The sequence below is a fragment of the Platalea leucorodia genome (genome assembly GCF_965183815.1).
Source record: "Platalea leucorodia genome assembly, chromosome: 7".
NCBI lineage: Eukaryota > Metazoa > Chordata > Aves > Pelecaniformes > Threskiornithidae > Platalea > Platalea leucorodia.
Window position 1 is genome coordinate 37,665,355 of NC_138829.1, and position 27,654 is coordinate 37,693,008.

Below are 27,654 nucleotides of genomic sequence, written 5' to 3' on the forward strand. Positions count from 1 at the left end.
ATAAGAAACAGTATGACAAATAGATAGAGATGTATTTGCACCCCCTTTCACTCTGGCTAGTATTACAATGCTTTTAACATGGTAATGTTATATTTAATAATCAGAGTCAGTAGCATAACTATATTTATTATTGCTTTCTTTATGGCACAGTGTGTCTCGGATGACTTCCAATCACAAACTTCTCATGGACATTTCATACCTAGAATGACTTCTAAAATGTTCAGTAAGAGTGTGCCCTCAGCCACAGAGAACTAGTCAAGAGAAAATGTGGTGGATTGTTTGTTTTGTTTTGTTTTGTTTTTCCCTGCAATATGCCAGCATTCTCTCCAAAAGTCTTATTCTTTATTTAAGGGCACCTATGCAGTACTCCTCCTTCTGGACTTAACCACATGAAATTTATTGAGCATGATTTACTGACATGGTAATATACTCATGGTTTAAAGACAGAAATAAAACAGTGAAATAAACTTATTTCCCTGAAATAGTCTAAAAAGCCAAAACACAAAATCTATGGAAGCAATCAAAGGAGGATAAGTCAAACTCCAAAAAGGAGGCAAACTGGTAACCAGTTAAGTACCCGTGTCCTGACCTAAGTGTAGGTGTCTAGAGGACTCAGTAAGTCAGTCCTAATAGAACCATCATTATCAATTACACAAAAAAAACGGGTCTAGAAACCAAGTATTTTAACCCTATAGAATAAGATTTACAAAAACTAATTAGGCAACCAAATTCCAATGACTTCAGCATGAGCTGTGTGTTTTAATTACTCTAAAACATCTCCAGCCCCAGAAATCGTATCTCCTCCTTTGAAACAGCGCATACATCTCATTGCTACTTCTTCAGAGTCATGAAGTGTTTGACTTTAGATATATACTTGGCGCAAGTTAAGTATTGTTCTCCCACACTTCTACTCCTGATGTTTGTAAAAATTCCAGATGCTGTTAATAGGATTCCTAAAAAGATAAACAATCATAGAAGACAGAGGGTTTATGTACTCCAATGTTATTACAAATTCAACACAATATGCATTGCGGTGCATCATGAACCTGTACTAGTACTCTGTACCCAGAGTGCAAATTTGAAAGTTCTCCCAACAGGAAAAAAAATGCATTGGCTAACTCTGTTTCCTACAGACCTGGGATTTTTCCAACTGCTAGATGTCCTTAACAGATTAAGACTGCGAATTCTACAACCAGAGGGCTGTAGAAAAAATGAGAGCAAGTATTCCTGTGCTTCTCCAAGACCTAAACTACTTCTGAAGATTTCCTTCTAAATTTAAAAAATATCTTTATGGACTCTGCATTTATATGGTGTACTTCTGAACAGTAGTCAACAACTTGTCTGTCATATTTGTTGTCTCTGTTTGTCATTAGTATTAAAAAAATCAAACAAGTGCTCAAAAGTTTTTATATAGGACTTCATATTTAAAATTGGGTATCTGATAACATAAAAATAGTGTTCAATTAAATATTTTAAATGTTAGCAACATAAAAACTGGCCATACCACTTCACCTGCCAACCCATGTATTTTACTAAAGAAGAAAATTAAGCATTAAATTCATTATAAAAATGACAACAATTTGCTAAAATTTTCAAATCCAAGGGATGCAGTCACAGAGTTCATATTAATTTTATTCAAAATCCACATGACTTTGAAAACATGAGCAAGTATTAACTACAGGGTAATTGCTGTTTCACCACAGTATATCTGCTTCACACTGAATAATGGCTTGATGTTCTTTTAATGTATTATTTCCAACATCTTCACCTTACTAGCATATTCTTCCTCTGAGAGAAGGCTGAAAACTAGGAAATAATACCAACAAAATGCTATTAGTGAAAAAAGATGTCAGGGATTTTGCTGGGTAAATAGAAACTGTCAAATCCTTAAAATAATGATACATGTCTAATTCATAAGAAGAGGTTATAAGCACTGCTTATTTGTATTACTGTTAGTGATGCAAGTGGACCTACATTTTTTGTTCATTGCTGTTTTCATAAGCGCCTGATATTTAAGTCTTAAGAATAACGTATTTAAATTTCCTAAGAATATGATAAACCTACATCTTTCAACAAGTTTCTGAGCATCTCCAGTTTCTGCTGTCATCAACATAAGCAAAACACATTCAGCAATGTGCTGCAATTTTACTTGCACTACATACCTAAACTTGCTAAAGTCATAGGAAGTATACATGCAGGTAACAAATGCTTATAAACAGCAACAAATACACAAAATAAAAAATGCTAATAATATGAGCAATGGAAAGATTTAGATTTATGACTTTTTATTTCTTCCTTTTAGAAAAACATTTCTCCAACAAAAGATTAAGCTACCTCTCTTGAAATTAATCCTGCAGCCAGATATACTCCTTATAGCTATGTAATTTAAGAAACAATATTAAATCTTAGTAGTAAATCACCTTCAATATTTTGCATGCCTTTGGTATTGGATTTTACATCTGCAGTTGGGGCGGGGGGGGGGGGGGGCGGGGAAAGACAACTGTCTTGCTATTACTCAGCAGGATACAGATTCCTTGCTGTAAGTAAGTGGAATTCCAGACATTCCATCTGTTTCCCATAAAAGTAGAAAATAGTTGATCTTAAAGTACATCAGTAATAATACATCTAAATAGTGTAGGTAGAAACCACATCCAGCCAAACAATACACCTATGGCAAAAAAGTTTCTTATTCCTTTATACAAAATTCATGCATATGAACCATTACTTAAGCAATGATATGATTTACATATCAGAAGTCTGGTATTTCTTGACCAATAAAGAGATAAAACAAACTTTTTAAAGTCAGCTTTACCAAATGACTGAATATAACAGACAACTACCAAAAGGGAAACAAAGGAGTATCTATCCTGTTTTCACTGTCTTTTTCACTGTTTTCACTGGCTGTTTTCACAGCCAGCCATCTCAGGGGGCTATAGCTACCTTGCAATGTCTCATCTGGTCATGCAAAAACTCTTTTCACATGATTAGAGTTATGCATCTAATTTATTATGTATACAGAACGGGCACTTTCCTATTGTGAAAGCAAATCTCCACATTACTATGTTAAAAGCAGTAACTACATATGCAAACATTAATTTGCATGAGAAAATGACTGCATACAGCATATGTTTGCTATCCACAGTCTAGTGATACGATAGCGTTTTGAAAATTTAGCCCTGGTTTCTGTTGGCTGATTAGGCAAGACAGCATTCTAAGTAAGCATACACATCTAAACACACACGTGTGTGTACAAAGCTCATCTAATGATAATTTAAAAAACACACAAAACTCAAACTTAACACACAGGACCATCATAATATTTCTGACCAGTTTTTAGTGTAGTGTAACAGGAGCAAGCTCATAATTAAGTTATTGTCATAAAGAAAATGTAACAATCAAAGTATTCCACTTACTATATGCAACCAGAAAATTGCAATTTTCTCCCAGAAGTATTCATTTTTGCTATGTTAAGAAATCTCTGAAATGGTCTAAACCTTTTGTTGAATTACTTTTCTCCTAGGCATAGGCCATAATAATGAATTGTGTTATTTTTCTGTCACTTTCATAATTTCCAGTAAGGCAAATTACAGGCCTGATCCTAAATATACAACAGGACAAAATTCAATCATAAATGTTTCTTTGAATTCATATTACAAGCATGGACCTGCAGGATCAGGCTTTATAACATCTATTTAAGTAGTGAAGACAGAATAACAAACCCTTAAAATATGAAATAAGTAAAGCTTTCTTTGTGTACTTGAACAATCTTAAGCATGTGCACATAATTATGACAAACAAAACCACTCGTTTTACCGCTTCGCAGTAAATGCAAGTACATCATGGAAACATCTATGAAACTTAATCTACGCCACGGAAGCATCCAAATACACAAATACGGACTACATATTTTAAACAGAGCTATCATGTTTGTTCTGGAGAAGGAAAACAATTGAAAACAAAAGTGAGAAAAAAGTTATGTCTAGAAATATTATTATATATCACGATATGTCTTCAATATATGACATGAAAGAGAACTCAATAACATTTCTCTGAAGTAAAACACTTTGAAATCCAATATGAATTCTTAACGCTTAGTCACCTTCACTGTTTAGTTTACTTCTCACACTAACAAAACCCCACTCATAGCAAGGTTTCCCATTTTATTAGACTGCGTTGTGCAGCTATATGTCAATAAACCATAGCCATAATTAAGGGAGGCCAAAAGCTAGACATGAACTGACATTTCAGACACTCTGAGCCAAACTATCATCCTGCTTTTATAAACAATAATGTAAGAGTAACATGTTTGTGACTTGTATACATTGTTATCTCTTACACGGAAAATAAGCCTAGGATATTTCCTACTACTTTATTTTTTATATGAATGGTCCTGATAAATCTGTGAGAATGAAAGGAGAACTATGGTAACTCGAGAGGAAATCTATTTCTAAAATCTTCTCTATAATAGCAGCTTTAATAGTTTTGTGACCAATATTCCCTTTTGCCAACAAAAACAGTAACCTACGTATTAACTCTGAAAAAATGAAAAGATACGAAATAGATACTGTATTGAGCTAAATATATGTCATTCATTGTGTTCTGTAAGGTACCGCTGCTTCAGCCTAAGTATTATATTTTGAATGGCTAGTTCTTTTTCCTTACTGCTTTGCACAATTGAGGTGTTATTGATGTTCAAACACTACGTACGCCTTTTGACTTATCACAGCAAGTATTTTGTTTTATTAATAACTTTATTATTTATCAAAGAATCAAAGAATCAAAGAATCAAAGAAGAGCAATGAAGTTGGTGAAGGGTCTAGAGCACGAGTCCTGTCAGGAGCAGCTGAGGGAGCTGGGGTTGTTCAGTCTGGAGAAGAGGAGGCTGAGGGGCGACCTTATTGCTCTCTACAACTACCTGACAGGAGGCTGTAGCGAGGTGGGGGTCAGTCTCTTCTCCCAAGTAACAAGCAAGAGGACAAGAGGAAACGTCCTCAAGCTGCGCCAGGGGAGGTTTAGGTTGGATATTAGGAAAAATTTCTTCACTGAAAGGGTTGTCAGGCACTGGAACAGGCTGCCCAGGGAAGTGGTTGAGTCCCCATCCCTGGAGATACTGAAAAGACAGGTACATGTGGTGCTTAGGGACATGGTTAACTGGTGGACTTGATCTTAAAGGTATTTTCCAACCTAAACGATTCTATGAAAACTTTGTTAGTCAAAACCATACTATGTGGAAGAAGAACCTCTTTTTTTTTTTTTTTTTAATTTATTTCAGTTGATTTCAAAACTCTGTATCTGATACTTTCTATTTTGAACTAAAATATTTGTGATGTTTAGATAAATGTTTTGAAAAACTAGTACATCAGCAGCTCACTAGAGAAGTCCAAGATACAAGGCCAATGTTCCTATTATCGCTAGTTTTCTATTCCAGAATTCATTGCAAAGACTACTGCGCTCAAACACAAAATATCTACAAAGAGGAAGAAGATAAATGTATTCAAGAAAATTAATTTGGTTCAGAGTCTTCTTTTTCAAATATATATTCCACTCTTTCTCTGTCACAGCAATAACAAAAACATAAAAAAGAATAAGGCTCTTGATTCTCCAGCTTGAACATTTATGATAAACTGTTTCAAAACCCATAAAGATTATAGCTCATTAAACAATTAGCTAGTTTACCTGTAAAGATTATTATGAATGTATATTTATATCTAAATAAAATTATTGGTTTTCGAAAGAAGCAATAATGCTGAATGACTAGTTTACAAAGTTTTAAGAAAGCACAAGAAGCAGCAGAGTATCAAGCTATCCACCTCACCCCCAAAGAGACATTCAAGATGATGTTATTTTAAAATCTATGCCACAGGTAATATATTCCATTTGATTCATTCAAGATTTAGACAGGCAATAAATGCTGAAGGAAATTACCACATAAATGACATTCCTTGAAACTAGATGGGCCTGAGAATGAGAGCGTTGTTATTTATCCAAGCAATACTACTCACCCTGTACTCAAAATATAGAATAACAGTATTCTGCTCAAAATGAAAGGACAGCTTTCTACTTTCTAGTTCTTCGGAAGGTAAATTGGTAAAAATCAGTCTAACAGACTTTTTAACGTTACTAATGGAAGTCATGAGCATAGATTATGACTAGCTTTCACTTAGAACCTTAAACTGACTTAGACTTCAGCAGGTACCTTAAACATTTCAAGTATAAACTATGAAACTGCATGAGGGTTTTTTATACCCTTTAGGCAACCTGATGCCCAAGCACAAACAGCATTCACAGACAGCACATGAATGCACATGCAGGACTATGGCTACATTAAACTAAATGAATTCCACTTTCCTGCATTGTGCGCTTGTTTATATAACATCAAGATTTTCTATAGTGATCGTTCTTGTAATGATTTAAGCACTTGTATGTATCTTATCCGAAATAGATGTAGTGTTTTAATAGAATATGAATTACCAGAATATTCAGGAAAAAATTCTTAATCACCTACGGAAAAAATGAATATATGGACTTACAAATAAGCTTATGCAAGCAATCTTCCTCTCTGAACTTACCTGACACCTCCCCAACTCTCTGCATCTACAGTTAAAACCTTCAGAGTAGAGCAATACACATAAGCCACTTTGCTTTCTGTACCTAGGGATTCTGTGAAGGATCTGGCAGTACAGAGAACTTGGGCAGACTTCCCCTTTCTTGACAAAAGGAAACTCAAAAGGCTGAGAGAACATCAGCTTTCAAAAGTATGATCTCAGTACTAAAAGAAATCTGGTTTATTCTTGTTTTAATTATTGTTTAATTATTTGCAGACTGCATTTTTTTGTGCCAATGTAATACTAGTTCACCAAGTTGAAATATGCATGTTAACTACTTTAAAGCATTTTACACTAGACAGCTATGCAAGAATGATTCAAAGAACATTCCTGCAATTTCAGTCCAAATTAATCTTTAAGTGTGTTTTTAAGAAGCTTTTTCTCTTTTTTTCTTGCAATAACAAGTAACCAAGAATTGAATGTTTTGCTTCAAAGCAGAAACTACCTAGAATTTTCAGCTGTGGCTGACAACAGGCTGTTGTGTAGATGAAGCAAACTCGTTGCAGGGGGCATTCATTTCACAAACTTGTGTTAATGATTAATTAGACTGCACTGGAAATGCTGTCCTATAGACAATGTTTAGCTAGTTCAGCTGGACCAATTGTTAAAATCACTAAATTCAAAATTTAGCTTACTATACCATAAAACCCACAAGAATGGGCATAATTTTTCAATCTTGCATATTACATTGTTCTTATACTATATTGTTTTACTTGCTTCTACCCTCTTTTAAAATTTTTATTAAAGACATTAGCAGTTTCATGGTATTAAAGAGCTCAAAGTCATTCATGTGTCTACTTCATACAGTTTGTTTCCTTTTGTCTACATCACATTTGGTCACATTTGGAAGAGAAATGTAGGCTTTTTTAAGGTAGCAATTTTTCTTTTTTAGTGAAAAATGACCTAGGAAGGCTTAAAGATGTATGGCGACAAATTAACACATAACATGACTGCTCTCTCTAGCTTTCATCAAAACATAAATGAGTTCACTGTATTTCTGCATGAGAGTCTGGTATCCTGTACCAAAAGTGTATATCAACACTGCTTAATTTAACCTAACCTTAAAGTTTATATAGCTAGTGAATTTGCACATCACCTGGCAGCTCATAGTTTCAAATAAGTTATTACTAGGTAAACCACAGAAATGGTTTAAAATGGAGAAGATTAAGAACAAATTGAATTAGAAAGTGTTTGCTGCATGATGTGTTCTAGAAACAAAATGAGGTAAACTTATAAATCAAGATTAAAATTGCACATTAAAATCTGTTGTCCTCACAGTGAAATTTGTTTTCAGCTATTTGCATGCTCAATGGAATTCATCAAAATAAACAATATTACTCCATATTCAAAACTGACTAAACATAAGAGGAACAGCACAGAACCATAGGTAGCAGCATCTTAACTCTACAAGTAGGTGCCGAGATCTGCCATTGCCTGGCTTAGTATGGTTAGTCCACTTGCACACTATGAGATGCAAAGAGAAGTACTACAAATAATAATAAAGATAATACAAATAGAAAGCCTGAGACAGTGGAGAAGGAAAAGCAACCGCTAAAGCTGTCAAGAGCACTTTCCAAATAATCCAGTCTCTGGAGTTACTGTAATAGATTCTACCAATGATTCTTGGTTACCCGCATCAAATAGTCAGTGCCACAGCATCAGGTGTAACAAGTATTTTACTTGTAAATACAAGTACTTCTAGTAAAGGAATGACAAGTAAAGTTGTGAATTAATAACATTTAAGAGTGAAGGATGGTGGTGGAATGCAGTTTTCCCACAAGCAATATTAAGTTTGCCAATACTCAAACACATTTTTCCCCATGAAGTATTATTTCCCATGTTTTGGGGGTTTGTCTGTGGGTTTGGTGTTTTTTTTTTTTCCCCCTCCATGGGATTACAGGGAGGTCAACTGTGAAAGTACAAGTAAGATTTAGCCTAATCATTTTCTACCTGGCAAAAATCCAAATAATAAGTCAAGTAGTAAAATATAATTAGTAGCTTTGAGTTGTTTTATTGTATGTATTTGCTTGTGAAGCAAGCTCAACAGTGTATCAAACTTTAACTGTGACACAGCTCTAATGGTTAACCAAGGTCTTCCCTTCCCATATTCTCAGCATCAATTAATTGTTTTTATCCACTGTTAGCTGTGTTCTCAGATCATTTCTGTCAACCACAGAACATACTTTCACAAAGGTCTTATAAACCAGACATTCCAAGCATGGCTGCTAAACTAAGCATTTACTGAAAGGCCTGAGTATCAAAACCAAGTAGTAACTTCAGCATTAAATTTTAAAATTACCCTGCTCAGGCAGATCTCTATGACCACTCATACTCCTCCGTGAATTCTCTAAAGATTCTGTGGGATTACAACATGTGTTAATTGATTTAATCTCTAAGAAAATGCAAATACAAAAGAGACCTAATGAAGGTAATTATATAGTAAGAATTAATAGAAATGTATAGAGCAGATACGCATACAGAAAATAATTATTTAAACCGTTTATCTAATTTTCTCTTCTCCTCAGAAAGGGCTTACAAAAATGAGAAAAAGATAGAATTCTCCAAAACAGAAAAACTCATTTAATGTCATATACCATCTGTCTGGTAGATTGGAGGTGCCTCTTCTCCTTGTTTATCTATATCAAAATGTATTCAATATGCTCACAAAAAGATTAGCCTAATATTTAACAATTCAAATATTTAACAATTCAAAATCAAGCTATTCAAATAACAGCTTATTTTTATGTAGCATCTTAGTTTCTAAAGGACATTGAAGTGCTGCATGAAACTACCTACATTGTCAGTTAGAAAAATAAGTCAACTATTGAGCAACACATATCATTAGAAAAAAAGGAAGGAAAAAAAAAAAAACAAAACCTAACCAAACAACATACAACTGGCAGAAAAAGAAATACCTGACACCAAAGAGGAGTTTAAAGTAGGAATAATAAAATTAGCTGAGCTGGAATGGCAGTGGTGTTTATTTCTACTATAGTTACATACAATTCTGACATTAAAGATTAAAAATCCTATTGTTTCAGTTCTGTTTCACTGCTTACACTGCCACTTCCATGTCAAGAATGTTAAAGGAAATCCAAACCCTATACTTGAAGAAAATCACCAAAACAGGGAAAACAGGTTTTATTCCAAAAGTACTTTGTCAATATAGGAACTCTAATTTTATTCTGTTTTGAATATAATAAAGACACTTTTTATAAATGTAATAACTTCAAATAATATCTTGTAACTTATGCCTCAGAGGTGAAAAGTAAGCACGAGAATCGAAATCCCTAATTTGACTTTCCATCTTATTAAAAGATCAGAAGTTATCTCTGAAGTAGCAGGCAGTTTTGCAGATTCACTTATTATCTGTAGAGAAAATAGTCTAGCAAAGCAAAAGATAATTAACTGTAGCCTAACACTGCTGGCACAAGTTTCTGCTCTAGTTCTTTCCATGACACCAAATTTAAAAGAAGAATTTAAATCAAAAGATTGCAGTTACATCATCAGCTTTGTCACCAGCTCACCGAGATCCTGGCCATGTTTCTGTGTGTCCACTATGCCATTGATAACATAACCAGTTCTCTTAAATGCTTTGACTTCTATAATGCGATACCAGAAAAAAAAAAAAAATTACATAACACTATTTTTCTTTTGAGGCTTTTATTTTCCAACACAAGTTTTCTGATTTTAAAAAGCATCAGTTGCTCACATCATTTTTATTTTCTTTGCCCACTCTTGACATATGCAGTTACTTATCACATGGAGGAAAATGTCTGGTTTATCACTATCATCTGAGGAATTTGCATGTGGACCCTTGATTTTAAAATTTCCAAGGCTTCCCAGATGAGCAGAATTAACTGAATTAGGAAAAAAACACAAAGCAAAAGAAAACGAATCCACTCATTTCGGCTCACTTTCCTAGACTTTCCATAGCAGTTTAATCCCATAAAATCCAGAGTAAAGCCTGTTAGATATAAAAGTGCAAAGCTCCCAATTTAAAGACTAGTTACAACTCATTAAAGTAAGGACACATATAATTTGAAGCATTAGAATGTATGCTGAAATATAATTAGTGGCTATGAATCAAACCTGGATGGATTTAACTAATTCCTGGAATGCTATTATGGAGAGTACCTTGTGGAGAAAGAATGATCCTTCTGTTTGCACAGCAACTAAACAGCTTCAATTTACTTTTTAAATTGACATGAATACAGAGAAAGGCCCAGCATTTCAAAATGTGGCCTTCTAAATATAATCAGCCTGAATTATGCCTGTTTCACACTGCGGTATTCGCAACCTGGTTACAGGCAGCAGGGATAAGGCTGCACTCAGCTTATTTCACTGCTTAATTTATATGGTAATTACCACAACACAGCCAGAATGGAGAGCATCTGCCAAAACTGAAGGCCCCAGAATAATAAAACTGACATGTGCTGTGATATTGTTGAAGTGCTGACTAAGAAACTTCTTTTATCTCCTCTTGAAGCTATAAAACGGTATTCGTGTTATTACTAGCAGGGAATTTTAACAGCCTTGCATTGACAGCAATTATGTAACACATGCACAAAACAATAGAGTTTCACATCACTTAATAAATCCTTGAGCTCTCTTAGCTCCAGATCTCTCGCTGGCTGGATTTTATGGTCTGGTAGTTCTATCCGACCTTCAGAACACTGAAGTATACAAACCACAAAAGCACTAGAAAATTATTAGAAACAACTGGCTTTTCTCCCTGTTAGATCTATTTAATGAAGAGGGCATGATGCATAATCATGGAGGTTAATTAATAGATTTGCTCACTCACTTTTCTCTGTAGCTAAACACTGTTGTGAACGGCTGTTATTAAAACAAGCAAGCTACAGATATTACTTCTCTTACTACAAACATCCTCTTATTAAGCAACACTTGCATTAAAAAAAAAAAAACACGCAATTCCTATAGCATGTAATAATAGAACAAACTCAATCTAATTTATCTTCTGTTAATTTTTATGAGAATAAAACCATGTCATTAATGTAAGGAATCTAAATTTGCAGCTGATTTTCCTGCTGATATTATCAATTCAGTTTCCAATACTATGCTTTATTTTTTTAGCTTTAATATATTGCACCTGAAACTCCTAGCTTCAGTACCAAAGCTTCGTAAACAAACTAGAAACATTCTATTATAAAGGTTTAAAAAACAAATTGTCAAATAAGGAAGTATGGGTAGTTGAAAAATAAAGAATACAAAGAAAAGTTAAAAGGCCATTTCTGTATCGGAACTTATACTAAAAGATTAAATTCACGTGGCACAAATCCTCCCTCCTCCAATCAAAAATTATTTGATAGGTGTATCCATTCAAAAACAAGCAACACCGTTTCACCTTCAGAAACTAGACAGTCACTGAAAGTCACTTGTTAATGAGACAGAGAATAAACCACCTATCAAAGTTATTCATACAATAATTTCAAACACTGAGAATTCAGCTTTCTTATTATTTACAACTGGAAAGACATTTGTTTGCATAATGATTGTTTGCATGAATTCATTATGCACCACTTATTTCTCTCCACACGTCTTATCTATACTCCTGATCTATTTACAGGTTACACTCTATGTGTATGATTCATAAAGAGTTTGATTAGTATATGCATAATTACTATTTCTAATCTTTCTCCACAAATCAGTCCATACTCTCTACATTCTATACAAGACTTACTTTTGCCATTTCTTGAATTCACATAATTCAAGCTTATTATTATTATTATATAAGTTCAAGTTAAAGACATGCCTTTCTGAGAAAGTACCCTGAATCCATTATCGCACTGTACCTGAAATTACTCTTACAAACACAGGCCACAACGCCTTCCTTAGTATACAGTACCAAAAACGTCACTGTTCTTTTGCTGCTTTGTAACACTAAAAAATCTTAGCTGCTTGTTGCTATCGCTTTGAAGTCACTTCCCTCATTACTGCTTTCTAGCATTGTCCCTAAAAATACTATTAATAAAAACACTTGTTAGTGTTTACATTGGATTTATTTCCCCAATCCATTATCTTAAATGAAAAATTAGTACAAGATATTGCATATGAGTGAAAATTCCAGCAATAAACAACTTTAATTACTTTCCCAATTACGCAAGTATACCTGTTAAATACATGATAAATCCCCAAACTTTTAAAGTGTGCTATATTTATATGCAACCTTCTTGTCCTAATATATGAATCTTTGGATTTTTTTAATGGAAAGAGCATTAACTGCAAAAGCCTGCATTGGCAAGAGCTTCCTCAACAAGATTCTATGAAATTGAGAAAGTAATACACATGGCTTCAACAAAAAGGGCAAAGTCCTGTAGACTGCTCCTCACAAACCAGGAGCTTCCAGCACTCTCTTAATAAGCTTCTATTACACTTAACCCAATAGCAGAGGACAGGCACAAAATGTTTGTTTCTTGTAGAATGAAGACTCCCTGCTGAGAGACACCACTTTTCCTTGAGATTTCTTTGAAGGAAAGCTTTGATTTACAGAAAGAAAAGCAGCTAGGAAGAAAAAAGGTCTGCTGCAGACACATGTTCATGTTTGTATAAGCAGTTATCCAGTTTTAATCTTTCTTCCCCATGAACATCACAGAAAGTGAAACCATTTAGAATATTTAGAGTTAAATACTCTCCTTAACAACAAATATTGTTTAGTGTTCAATACATACATATATATACACACACACACCACAGCATAATTACACTTCTTTGCAATAAGGCATTAGAGAAGATAAATTCACTCGGAAGAAAAGTATATATCCTCTAACCAAAGATTATCAATAGTCCAGGCAGAAAAGACTGTATGACCACGATATGAACAATGACTAGGTCCCACCAGAAAGGGATGGGGAGCCCCCTGCATGTCAGAAAATTAAGACAACCACATGAAGAACGTGGAGGTGCTTTAAAAAAAAGGCCGTCACAGAGAGCATACAAAGGGAGATTCTTAGTATGGCGGTGTGTTTAATTTTGACTGCTTTTTGTATTTGGGGAAAAGAAGTGACTACATTATTTGGTTTACTCTTTAAATTATTAAAAAAAAAAATAAAAGAGCCTGTGAAGATATAGTGCAAGTACTCTTGAAGGAATAATTTAAAAGTGTGGGACTTCTTCTACGGAAGGAACTCAAATAAACCTATTTTCTCCTAAATATAATTAGCAGAGTAGAAAAATAAAAATGGGTCATATTAAGATGTAGAGGAAGACATTTCTTACAAAGTCCAGTCAGCATCTTCAGTCTTCCAATGTCAACTTATTATAATGGGCTTCTTTTTCAGGTACTACCTGAATAGGTGAAACTAAAGGTAACACACCATTTAGTAAACGTATCTCCATAAATAAGTACTTTAGAAGAGAAACCTTGTAAAGAATAATCACTATCATGCAGTATTATGTACCAATGTACATTTCTCAGTATTTATAAGCATAACAGTGCAAAAATGAAGAGATAATGGGAGGAAGGCAAAATAAAAACTAGAACTAAATCAGACAACAGAAAAGAGCCAAAGAGAAGAACGTACAACCCTGCTCTTTTCAGAATCAGAGAACTGTGTCAAAGATTAGGATTTATCACAAGGTATGCGGCCACGCCTCTTAGGTACACAAAATCAGTTTGTATGATGACAATTACACTTGCCCTTCATAGTTACAAAAGTACGTGCCCAGAAAGCAATTCCTAAGTCTCAACCTACTTCCCCCTTTTATGACAGGAGGCCTTGATGACAAGGGTATAGGCAAGTCTGAATAAAAACTCTCTTCACCACAGCCCTGAAACAAAGCACTAGGAAAAACAAAATTCATGGTGTTAGAAACCATTAACCTAGATCAACGATGAGACCGTCATCTGCAAAAAGGAAGTTTCTAGTCCCCACACAATAATCTATTTATGCATTTTGCATGAAAGAATCAAAGTCTGTACAAGCAGCACTCAGAATGTTATCTTCTTTTCTTCCAGAGGAGCATTCTGCCCATCACTGGGCTACAGAAATATTGTCCTTCTAATTTATGCTGGTTTGGCCCTGAGTTTTCTGTTCCTGGATGAATATCTTAATTTCACCGCTGGAGAGATGATGTCCTTCCTCCTCTCAAACTTACAAGAAAGGATGTAGGTGTTGGTTCACTCTCTTGTGTGAAGGAAAATGGAGACAAAGCTACTGAGATGAAATTGTTGAAGTGGAAGAAAGTGGAGGAGTACTCTAAGACAGATGCTAACTTCCTAGGTTGTGTTTCTGAAAGGAAATGGGCATAATCTCCACCATGACTAGTAACATGCTTTGTACTTATGGCTACTTGGGGGTATTGGCATGCTCTGAGCATGTCTAGCAAACAGAGCCCATCGACAAAGGAATGCTCAGTCTGGGAATTAAAAAACAGACTTAGGCATGAGATAGCCCACGAGATGCCCAACTCTGCCAAACTGGCAACCAGTGTGAATACTCAGTAGCCGTATGTTAGGTATCTACATAATTTTTCCATCAGAAGTTTATGTGCCCTTTGCTCTTCCGATTCTAGTGAGAGCGAATATTTTAAGTGAAGATTTTCTGGAAAAGGGACATCCCAACTTTCTAAGTATTTTTTGATACTGGCCTGCACTGTGCAGCATAACCAAAAAGTATGCTGTGTAATTAGACTATTTAGATCAAGGAGGCGAAACTTTCAAAGCTTTTCTTAAACCAACTTTGTTTGACTCTGTAAACAGGATTATAGTGTTTCTGAAAATAAAATTATCATCGCATTCATGCTAGAAATACTGCTGTTGTCACCTCAGGAAACTGTTTCTAGAAGCCAAAAATCCATCAGAAATAACTCTAGTTTTCAACTAAGCTTTCCCATAAACCTCTGATTGTCAGATTTATCACAGTATGCCATCAGTTTGTGTTACTATATTAATTGCAATATCCATCTTATCTATAGATTTAATGGAATTTGTATACTCTTAGGAATCATACAGAAAATAACTTTTTTCTTTAATGCTATTGCCTTTTATAGGTGAAAACACATAAATGATTACATAGCTTAAACTGAAATACATGAGATGTCAACACCAATATTACAAATATTTATAATAAAAGTCACATCCTGCTAGGACATTTAAGATGTTTTTGGCTTAGGAGCCCCATATGACTGTCAAATAGTTTGATGTAGTTTACAAGACTATCAGCACCCTGTGCATCTACTATGTACTTTACATCCTCCACTTTTAGAGATGCTGTTTGATTACACATCCATCCTGGCCTAACAAGTTAAAGTGTCTCAAGAAAAGATTAAAGCTCTGCTACACAGTTTGTATATGCAGACATACAGACACACATATATAAGATAAATTTACAGCCAAAAAAATTCTACGTTGACAATTATCGCAGGCTCTAAATTACATAATCGTCAGCCCTAAGATGGGAAGATGCACTTATATGCTAATTATTAAAAGTTTAAGATATTAATACTCACCCATAAAGGATAAACCACACCTAAGTACATGGCACAGAAGGTTTCCTCCACAGCAGCCCTGTTGTTTCTCTTCTCTCATTTTGAATGTGACATCTTAGGGCAAAGTAGAAACATAGCCCTTCCCTACAACACTTGCAGAGAAACAGAGGCTCTTCCCTGACTATTATTTCTCTTCAGGGCACAGGGTGCAAGCAGGCCAACAAAACCAAGGCTTCTTTCCTACAGAGATTAAAGAACAGTGCTAACTGGCAGGAAGGAATGAAGAACTCCGAAGTTTGCCAACAGAGATGTGTAGCAACAAGTAAACACCTTCTCCTTGCCTCAAAAGGACATGCACACTTCAATAATGAAAATTTTATGCTGTGAACACCTGTACTAACCAGAGAAATTGCTAGTCATTATTTTAGTACCACCACAGCTAGAAACCATAGTGATTGCATTGAACTGTGGTGCTTGATGTTGTACAAACACAGGAAAAGAAAGGAGAAGATAAAATCCCAAACAAACCTGTAAGTACATCCGTACAAAACCTACGTATACACAGGTAGTCAAGTACCAGGAAAACACTGTAACTCCACTGATCAATACACTTGACTGTCTTAAACCAGAAATATGATCATCATCAATTCACTGAAAAGTGTTTTGAAAAGGCTTTAGGCATGAGGGAAGCAAAGCAATGTGCAATTATTTGAAAATGTAACAACTGGGTGATGAAGGGCACTGTGCTGCTTTGAAGCCATGTATTTATCTCAACCATGAACTAAAGATGACAGATTGAGAGAAAGAGGAGTTAAGAAGGAATGAAAAAGGGCCTTGCAAGTGCATACATGCAACCTCATGTAGACATGATGGTGGGAGAGGTCAGGGGACAGATAAAAGGATGGCATAGTAAAAAAAGTAATAAGCAAATACAAGAACACTGTCATATCGTATTTGTTGAGGTCAGAGGGTGTGACAAAGGATATACTGAAAGAATAATAAGAGCATAGAAGCAAATCAGTTTTCATTAATTTTGTCATCATCTAAGACAAAACACATTTCCAATAAGAATCTGTTTGATGGCATCAAATGCCATTTATAAATAAAGACAATTAAGCAAGTAGTGCAGTTACAGTTAAATTTAAATCATATTAGAGACACAAAACTGAAGGAGATCAAACAATGACTGTAAATAGCACTACATAAATTTAGAGATGGGTGGGTAATCAAAGATGTTTTGTTTGTTGGTTTAAGGTGGCAAACACCATAATATATAGGAGAAAAAAGATCAGGAAGCTCAACTCTACAGAGGAAAATGAGAGCATATGCAAGACGGTCACAAGTGGTGTTCCCCAGGGCTCAGTGTTGGGGCCGGTCCTGTTCAATATCTTCACTGATGATCTGGATGAGGGGATCGAGGGCACCCTCAGTAAGTTTGCAGATGACACCAAGCTGGGTGAAAGTGTCGATCTGCTGGAGGGTAGGAAGGCCCTACAGAGGGACCTGGACAGGCTGGATCGTTGGGCCGGGGCCAACTGTATGAGATAAACAAGGCTCAGTGCCGGGTCCTGCACTTGGGTCACAACAACCCCATGCAACGCTACAGGCTGGGGGAGGAGTGGCTGGAGAGCTGCCTGGCAGAAAAGGACCTGGGGCTGCTGGTTGACAGCCGCCTGAACATGAGCCACCAGTGTGCTCAGGTTGCCAAGAGGGCCAATGGCATCCTGGCTTGTATCAGGAATAGTGTGGCCAGCAGGACCAGGGAGGTGATAATGTCCCTGTACTCGGCACTGGTGAGGCTGCACCTTGAATACTGTGTTCAGTGTTGGGCCCCTCACTACAAGAAGGACATCGAGGTGCTGGAGCGTGTCCAAAGAAGGACAGTGAAGTTGGTGAAGGGTCTGGAGCACAAGTCTTATGAGGAGCGGCTGAGGGAGCTGGGGTTCTTTAGTCTGGAGAAGAGGAGGCTGAGGGGAGACCTTATTGCTCTCTACAACGACCTGAAAGGAGGTTGTAGCGAGGTGGGGGTTGGTCTCTTCTCCCTAGTAACAAGCGATAGGACGAGAGGAAACGTCCTCAAGCTGCGCCAGGGGAAGTTTAGGTTGGATGTTAGGAAAAACTTCTTCACCGAAAGGGTAGTCAAACACTCGAACAGGCTGCCCAGGGAAGTGGTTGAGTCCCCATCCCTGGAGGTATTTAAAAGAAGGGTAGACGTGGTGCTTGAGGACATGGTTTAGTGGTGGACTTAGCAGTGCTAGGTTAACGGTTGGACTCGATGATCTTAGGGGTCTTTTCCAACCTTGACGATTCTATGATTCTAAGACATTGGGAAAGAGAATGGGAACCAATGTAGTGGTTAGAGGGAAAAAAATAAAAGACAAAAGGCTTCCTTTGTTCAAAATTAGCTGAGAGAAGTACAAGAAGGGAGATGCTTCTCAGTTTTCTCCTACGCATTCTGGGGCAAACGATTAGCAGAGTCATCATCTTAACTGGAAACTCTACATTTTGGGAGAAGGAGGATCAGTACATTGAATTGACAGAGAATTTGATCATTCTTATCTAAAAACCCATTATGTTTAAAACAGGTCTCATTGCAGGTATTAAATTCCAGCAATGATTTCTCATACACAGTATCAATGCAGAACTAATACTTATGATGCAAGTTGGCAGTGTTATTTAACATCATATGAATACAGCTCAATTTAACTGGCTCCAACATCTACATAAATATTATCTTAATAATTTTCCATATAAACTAGAAGCATTGTTACGATTTTAACTGATAAATGTTTTAATATAATTTAGTATTAAAAATTTAACATTTACTTCCTGAAGGAATAATTAGAAAGTGGTACATCTCAACCTTATTTAGATAAGTTGTCCTTCTTCCCTTTATTTGGTGCAACGAAATATGTGTTAGGAAAGTATTTTATTAAACAAGTTCTACTTTTATGGACAAACATATGCTTATTCAGAAACCAGCCACTACATGATACTATGTGAATTGAAATAAAGATGTTTGCTATTTTTATGTTACTGCACATCATATTGGAAGAACCTAGAAGGACTACCAATGCACAAAGTAGCGTAGTAAAACAATATGGCTATGTTCCTGTTGTCAAAGTATTAGCAATTAATTTCTGCACACACTGTGACTGAAAACCATATTACAGGACTGTCTAGTTGGCAAACTACTCTCCAAATATATGGTAGGACTTTATCTTGCCCTCTTCTTCCCTTTAAAGGGGATGAAAGGAATTATGGTAGAAGTCAGAAACAAATTATTCTTTTCTGCAAGTTGCCTAATAAAGACTCAGGATCAGGTGCATTGAATTCAGGGAAAAAGCTGGAATAAAATTATGTATAACAACAAACCCCCTCATCATCCTAATGCAGGGTAAACAATGAAATGGTTTGTGAGACTTTCTCCAGCACTAAACAATAATTTATTTTATCCTGAGGTTTCCTTCCCTACAGATATACATTACTCTGCATCAAGAAGATAAGAATCATGCCTTTTGGAGTAAGCTCCTGCAGGTAATTAAAGCTCTTGACAACATTGATATATTTACTACTTTGTATTTTTATTCTTCACTATCTACACCAATTGCTCACCTTCCTGCAAAGTTCAGCTAGTCCAATAACAGAATATGTGTAATTTCATATTATTTAATATAAAAAAGACTTCAATAATTAACAATCACATACTGTGTTTGGCCACTAAATTGCATAAACTTGTGAAAAAGTAATTCCTGGAGATGTACAGACATCTGATGATAAATTTAAATTTAAGACTAGGCAAACTAGATTTAGCTTGTGTTTTAAAAGTACTTACTGAAAGTAAGCAGACTTTTTTTTAAAGTAGGTATCAGTATCTCAGTCATGTTAAGAGGTAACACTATTTACACACATGTGTGTATATACACACAATTATATGCATATATGTTCAATATGCATTTGAAATATTCTTGAATTTACATACCAAAACCCCAAAACAGGCGTCTGTGGCTAGATTTTGGCAGGAAAGAACCAGCTTCCAGTGTAAGACATTTAAAATAAACACACATACAGCCAGCAAAGGTGAAACTATCATACTTAACAGCTTGCTTGGATGTGCATTTAAACCTACTATCTGCCATGAAGAAATTTAACACATCGTCAAACATGCTACTGGATTATCGCAAATGGCCAACTAGTAGAAGCCACAATTGAAAATTAACTACATTTATTATTCTTTCTATATAAAATTCTTTTCATTAATGCTCAGCAACACGCATTTGGCAGCTGAACATTTTTTTGAAGCAGCAGTTAACAATGCAATTCACAAAACAAAGATAAGCTCAATGGTTTCCAGGAAACTGAAAGATGAAAGAATGTGGAGAGAGTCAGCCATGGTTTCAAATGAAGAACAAGTGAACTAAGGTCAAACTAAAACCTAAAAGAAATTCAGCAAGGGCCCAGAAACCATGGTACAGATACATTTCAGTTGGATTGAAATTTCACAATGCATTTCAACAATGAATACAATACATTCTTTGGTATATTAATTCACTGGGGACAATTTTTTCAAAATAAAGGAGGAACTCAGATTCCAAAGGCCTTAGTTTCATTACTTCAAGCATAATACTTAGCAGATTTTCTGGTTTTTGTATCGATTGTCAAGTACGTTAAAGTCTTATCTTCCAGCCTTGTTTTGTGTGCTCAGTCCCAGACTTAGCTGAAAATATGAAGTGTCACAGCACACAAGGTAAGGTGTAGTGGAGGAATCCATAAATGTTAAAATTTCAGAAGCCAGCACCTACTAAATAGCCTGCTCCACAAATATGATGAATATACTCCTCCCCCTTGAAGAGAAGGTCAGAGTAAAGCTACCATTATGTGAATCTATTTGAATAATTCATTTTGCAGTAGTGGAAGAAGTATGCATTCTATCATACATTAAAAAAAAATTATGAATAAAGTTACCTTTATACCTACTGTAAATTACCCCTTAACACACAGAGCTAAATTCTGCTTAGTTAAACTATCCATAATTTAGGGATAGGAAACAAAAGCAAACAAATAAAAGAAACAGCAACAACAACAAGAAGAGATTTTATCTGAGGGATTTTTTAAAATATATTTTAAAAAGTCATTTCTCAGACATTAAATTTGTAAACTACTATATTTTAAAATTATAAAGCCCAGTATAACCATGCATTCAGAAATAACATTCCTAACTGCTGACAAATCATCTCCTCTACTCAGAGCAGAGAATTTATTTCCAATTTTACGCAGCGAATTACAGTGGTTTAGGAAAGAGTAAAGAAGAAATTTAAATGCAATGTGAATTTTAAACAGACAATTTAATTAGCTAAGCTAGAAAAATAACTGAATATTAAAAGCTGCACATCTGGAATCTTGCCAAAAGTGAGAGGCAATCTCTCGTAACCTGTATTTTATACCACAGAAATGACAAAGTTTTCACCAGTAATAATATCCCCTAGAATCATGCCTAGGCATTCTTCCTCTGACGTACAGTGAAGAGTGCCACCTATTGAATAACAAACAGTATTTCCAGAAATAATTATTCTGGAAACATGCCATCTACATACTGCCCCCCTCAACCCAAGCATTCAGTTTAGTTTTTCATCACACAGTTTTCTTGCAGAGAGCAGTTTTGCTGCTAACATTGTTACAGAATTGATTGCCAAAATATTACTTTGATGATAGAGAAACAAGGTGCCCAATCCACACTGCATAAGAGTTATCTGATTTTTAGACATTCCCACACTAAATAAGAAAAATTTTATTCAATTCTGTATGTTGCATCAGAAGGAGATACCATGCTGTTTTGTCCAATCTCCTCTAGGAATAACTGTATTTTACAGAAATAAGACTAGAAGGTATCAAGGACAAAAACTGAAGAAAAAAAAAAAAAAAAGGCAGTATTTTCTGAAGGCTGTTCTTTGTTCACACAAAAAAGTGTGCATTTTCTATATATTTTACTTTACTGTTAGAAGCAAAAACCTACTTTAATACAAAGTTGAATACTCCTTTATTTACACTGGCAACCAAAGTATCTCGCAGAAGACCTAATACACAAATATCTCATATCCACATGCTATGATCTCAGAGTCATGCTACAGAGCAGCAATGGATAAGAAGGCACAGTATGTCCCCCTGAAGAAGTCTTACCAGGTGCTGCATAGCACACAGCAATTCTAGTCTGGCCGTGAGTTACACATTGGTACAGAGGACATATTCTATGCTTATAAAGCCTGTAAACAGCCCATAGATTTAGAGTTCTAAATACACACAATCTAACCAAGGAAAAATGTGTGGTATGTTGCAAGTCTGCATGTAATGTGATACAAAACAACACTGCCATAACCCAACCAAGACTTGGAATTGACCCATTTATATACAAAATATTTGAATGACTCAGCAGCCCACTGCATTTCCCAGGCCTGCTGTAGACTATCATACAGTTCCCAGACGCACTTCCTCATATTGTGTTTGCCTCATGAACAAGGTCAGTAGTGACAAAAAGTGATATAAAGGTCAATGACTAGGAAAACGTGACAATATGCACTTATTTTATCTGTTTACCCATTAACCTATTCAATATACTGAAGTTCCTCCAGTTATTTGCCTCCCATCTTTTAACTGTCTAACATAACAGAGCAGTGTATTAAAATGAAGTTCTGTTATTGTTTTGGTACTGTGAACAGATAAGAACAAAATATGCTGCCTTATTGTAGTGACACACACACACAAGTAAACAGCCTCTAAAGCAATCACTGCCTCCTTGTCCAAAGTCTTTGTTCCCATACTCCATAAGTATATAAAATTAACTGACGTGAGGAAGAATGTGTCAATTAGCCTTTTATTTTTTCCCCAAACTAAAGACTAGACTGCATGTAGTTATATCCAAATTAGCTTTAAATCTGCTAGAAGTCTGATCATATTGGCTGTGCAGTTCCAGCACTGTCAGCATAAACCCTGCACATACAGATAGTGCTGAAGTTTTTGCAACTGTAGCAACAGTGCAATCAGTAATTGAGATTATACCACTGCAGCTATGCTGCTATCTGAATCACAAAGCTTTTGATCCGCACTGGAGATCCCTTTTTGAGGGCAGTAAAAGATAACTGGAACACTATTTGTCCTAACTCTGATTACTGCAGAAGGTAAGCCTACTGCTGAATCAAGACCTCTGCAAGCCAAAGGTAGACTACATGGATTTTTGGTCTGGCACAACAAACTCCTGTATTAATGTTTTTATGACTACATGAAAAACACTAAAATCAGCTACACACAAGAAACAAACTTCTACAATGCACAGCCATGAAAAATCACTATTTTTCCTTCAATGTAGTGATAATAAAGAAAGATTACCACCTGAGAAATGCATAAAAATTCTTGATCCTTTTCCTTGAAGAATCAAAAAATCATTAGACTGGGGAGGGGGCATGTCAGGAGGTCTCTAGCCCAACCTCTTGCTCAAAGCAGGGTCAGCTATGAGATCAGATCAAATGCCTTATGGCTTTGTGCAGCCAGGTCTGTAAAATTTTCAAGGATGGAGATTTTACAGTCTCTCCATGCAACCTGCTTCCAATTTTTAATTACCCTCAGAGGTATTTTTTTTTTTTTTCTTTAAATCCAGTTGGAACCTCCATATTTCAATTTATGAATATTGCCTCTTGCTCTCCCACCATGTAACTCAGGAAAGATACTACAGCTCTGTCTTCTCTGTAACATCCTCTTTGCTATTGGAAAGCTACTGTTAGGTCTGCCTGAGCCATCTCTCCTCCAGGTTAAACAAACCAAGTCTCCTCAGCCTCACAGGTCAAGTGCTTTAGTCCCAAATCATCTCGGTGGTCCTCTGCTGAACTTGCTCAGGTGTGTCAACACCTTTCTTTCTTTACTGGGGAGCCCGAAACTGGATGCAATACTCTAGACACAGTCTAATGAGTAACAGGTAAAGGGGAGTAATTACTTCCCTTAATCTATTGGCTATGCTCATGCTGATACAGCTAAGTACACTGTTAACCTTCATCACTGCAGGGCACAGCGCTGGCTCATGTGCAGTCTATTGTCCACAATGGCACCAGGTCCTTTTCAGCAGGGCTGCTCTCTGGCCAGCCAGGCTCACCTTGCACCGTTAGAGGGAGTTATTCCTCTCTAATGCAGAACACTGCATTTGTCCTTGATGAATTTCACACAGTTCCTGTCAGCTCACTCCTCCAGCCTAACCCAGTGAGTGGCAGTCCTGCCCGCCAGCTTAGAGAGCAGATTAGTCATTTCATCTAAGGCGGCAATCAGGTTGGTCAAGCATAACTTACCCTTGGTAAATCCATGCTCACTATTCCCAGTCACCACCTTCTTCATTTGCACACCTCTTTTATGTCAGTTACCTATACTGATGCCTCTTGTTAATGTACCAAAATACTTGGGGTTTCCGAGTAAAAATTGAGCTTCGTCAGGTTACCCATGCCAGCTGTCATCTCACCTCAATCTCTCGTACACTACTGTACTAGTTTGTCTTGTCCGCATTGCACATTCTATGGAGAAACAAAAGTTTTCTCATCTCAAAGCAGAAAAATAACACTAAAAAAAGATGTTAAAAACTTAAAAATATGTATATATATTTAGGTTTTAACTGCTACTGCCATCTCAGTAATGCAGTAATGTTCCTTTGAGTCTTCAGCAGTTTCATTCCTGACTTCACCTGAGCAAGGCAAACTTTCAAAGTTTTGTACAAAGTTATAAAACAAACAAACAAACAAACAAACAAAACTGGGAAGATATTTTCTTCCTGTTCTCTTAAGAAGATCTATGAGAGATCCAACATAAAAACAAATACCAATATTAGTTTTCAGGCCAAACAAATGACAACTGCATCATCTCAGGATTCTCCTTTTGAATTCGTCTGTTTTTTAATGTTTTATGTATTTTCTCCCTAGTTCTCTTCTGTATAGGCTGCTTTGTAGCTCTTTCAGCACAGATAAAACAGCATGTTTACAATGTATATTTAAAAAAGAGTAAAAGGATCCCTGAAGTCCTTAAATTTCCTTATTGTAACTTGAGAGTAATATAATAAATTATACTCACTGAAAGAGAAAAGAATAGTTTACTATTTATAGTAAACTATATAAAGAATATATTACTTGAGAGAGGCACATAAGTTTTGGTTTGTTAGTCCTGGCTCTATGACTTAGAAATAAACATAATTTCTGCCTATTAGGTTAACAATAGGATCCTCTTGGATTTTAAATTGCCTTTTCCCTAGCCGCTTTTACTCAAAGTAGTAATAAGGATGAGATGTGATGTACTTATTCTAAAACAGTAATGACTTTTCACTACCATTTTACTTACATGCTCCTATTTTAAAGGCCCTTGCACCTATGAAATTCATGTATTAAATGAAAATGAAGTGAATTCAGCAAAACTAAATCACACAATAACTTAGTGTATACAACATTTCCACCAGACCTGGTCCTTCAAAGAACACTGAATTATGTGTGGCATAAAAAAAATCCTTTTAGGATGTATTTATATATGATTCTTTATGCTATCCCCCTCTGGGGAGGAAGAGAGGAGAATAATTTCTTTCACTTTGAAAGACACTATGTTAATGGGAAACATGCATTATGACTAAAAAATATGTTTCCCAGATTAATAAAAATTATTTGAGACTTTTGCTTATATATTTCTTCGGGGATTCCTTCAAGAATTTACACAAGGTTGCAGAATTTGATTTTATTTTAAGACACATGGAATGATAAACTCCAAAGTTTTCAAACTGAGGGAGAAAAATATGACAAAAATAGGAGACTTACAAGACTTCCCTCTAGGGATTTCAGCTGATGATCTATTTCTTTCAGACGATTTTGTTGATCACGTTGCTCCTTATTGTCTCGCAGAACCTTTTCACCTGGAACTGCTTCTAGGCTTCTGTTTGCATAAACCAGAGACTCCTGACAAAAGAAGAATAGGCAGAAATTAAACACATGACTTCATATTGCTTCAAAGCCAGATGAGTGTTCTTTTGATTTCTATCAGGAAAACATTGAAATATTTAGAATAATGTGTCAATTTCAAATTTGGCAAATGCGTAAGTTTCATTATATGCATTTTCAAATACAACAGCTAAACATCAGGCTGGACTTATTTCAATAAAAGAATTCCTCCCCTTCGCATTTTAAGAGGAATTTCTTAGTCTCCAGAGCTAACACTTTGATGCTTAAATTCTACTACAACAATAAAAATGCACTGAGAACTGGGGAGACTGAATGAAGGGTTCAAAGCTTGCTCCTATTAACCATACTGGGATGAGAATTAGGCCAGAAGGGAAAGGAAGATCTCAACTGAAATGACTGTAGGTTTTTTTTACTAGGTATCACGGTAAATGAGAAATAACCGTCTCTCTGTAAGTCAGAGTTAGATGCACAACCATTATTAAAGATTTGGGTTACAGATTCTCACATCCTTCAGTAGCTTTGGATCAGATTCTGAAGTTTGTATTAGTCCTGAATACATTCAAGGTTCAATATTACATGTAATTTAGACCACTAAGAATGACAAGTATTGGCAAAACAGCAAAGTTATGTTGTAATCAGAAAAAAACAGGGCTTTCTCTTGCAAACCAAGAAGAACTCAAGGAATCCAAATAACAGTAGAGGAAAAAAAAAAAAAAAAAAAACAAAAAAAAACAACAAAAACCTCCCTGTTAGTCAATTCAACCCAAAGGAACATGAGCAACCATTTAATAAAAACATACTCTATTCATTCTTATTTTCAGAAGCAACTGAAGCAATCTTAATAAACACACACAAAAAAAAATAATTTCAAGTAGCGTGTCTAATTGGAAAGAAAAAAAACCTTTGTAATTTAACATTCAACGGAAAATTTCTCCACTACAATACATAAAAAATCACAAGCATCTGTAAACAACTTTTTCTAAACATCAAACGAATCTATGAGTTCTGACATTTAAAGCAAACTATTAGTTGCCTGAAAATAAACTTATTTTAACACAGTACAAATCTTTGAATATGTATTTACCATCAGCAATAGCTGGCAGGACCACAATACTAGTAAATTTTCCTATAACAGAGAGAGATGTAAACAGCACTATCTGTTAATGACTAGAATCTCTCCAAACCGGACTGAAGTTTAATGTGGGCTACCTAAAGCCAAATTCTTAATATTGAGTGTCTAAAGCTAGGCTTCTAAATACAGAGAGAGTTTTTTTAATTAAATATGTTGTCCAATGGCAAGAAATCTGCGTGACTGGCATCTATACGGAACATAGAAAACCAAAGGACCTATTTAAACTGCTGTTTATTAATACATGAAACAAGGATATGACCTTTGTATCTGCAATATAAATACAGAGTTGGCAAAGCAGCTCAAAGTGTAACAACTGAAGCTCCCTCTAATAAAAGGAATTGCTTTTACATGGCTTTGTTCGTCCAGTGATTTTAATACAAGTGAAATTGTTCATGGAAAGGCAGGGAAGAAGATGATTGCATCGTATCTCTCTCTCTTTTTTTTTTTTTTTTAAAAGTCATAGCTATTTCTGCAATTACATTTCTAAATCCAATCTTTTGAT

The 27,654-nt window shown here is 35.6% G+C and overlaps 1 protein-coding gene across 1 annotated transcript in view; it reads right to left on the minus strand.

Moving 5' to 3' along the window:
• FSIP1 (fibrous sheath interacting protein 1) overlaps nucleotides 1–27,654 on the minus strand; it is a gene marked incomplete at its 3' end in the record, with an annotated part of 86,684 nt that overhangs the window by 33,279 nt on the left and 25,751 nt on the right. Inside the window, exon 11 of the mRNA XM_082317616.1 lies at nucleotides 25,880–26,017. Within this exon, the coding sequence (XP_082173742.1) occupies nucleotides 25,880–26,017 (138 nt within the window). The remainder of the gene's footprint in view (nucleotides 1–25,879; nucleotides 26,018–27,654) is intronic.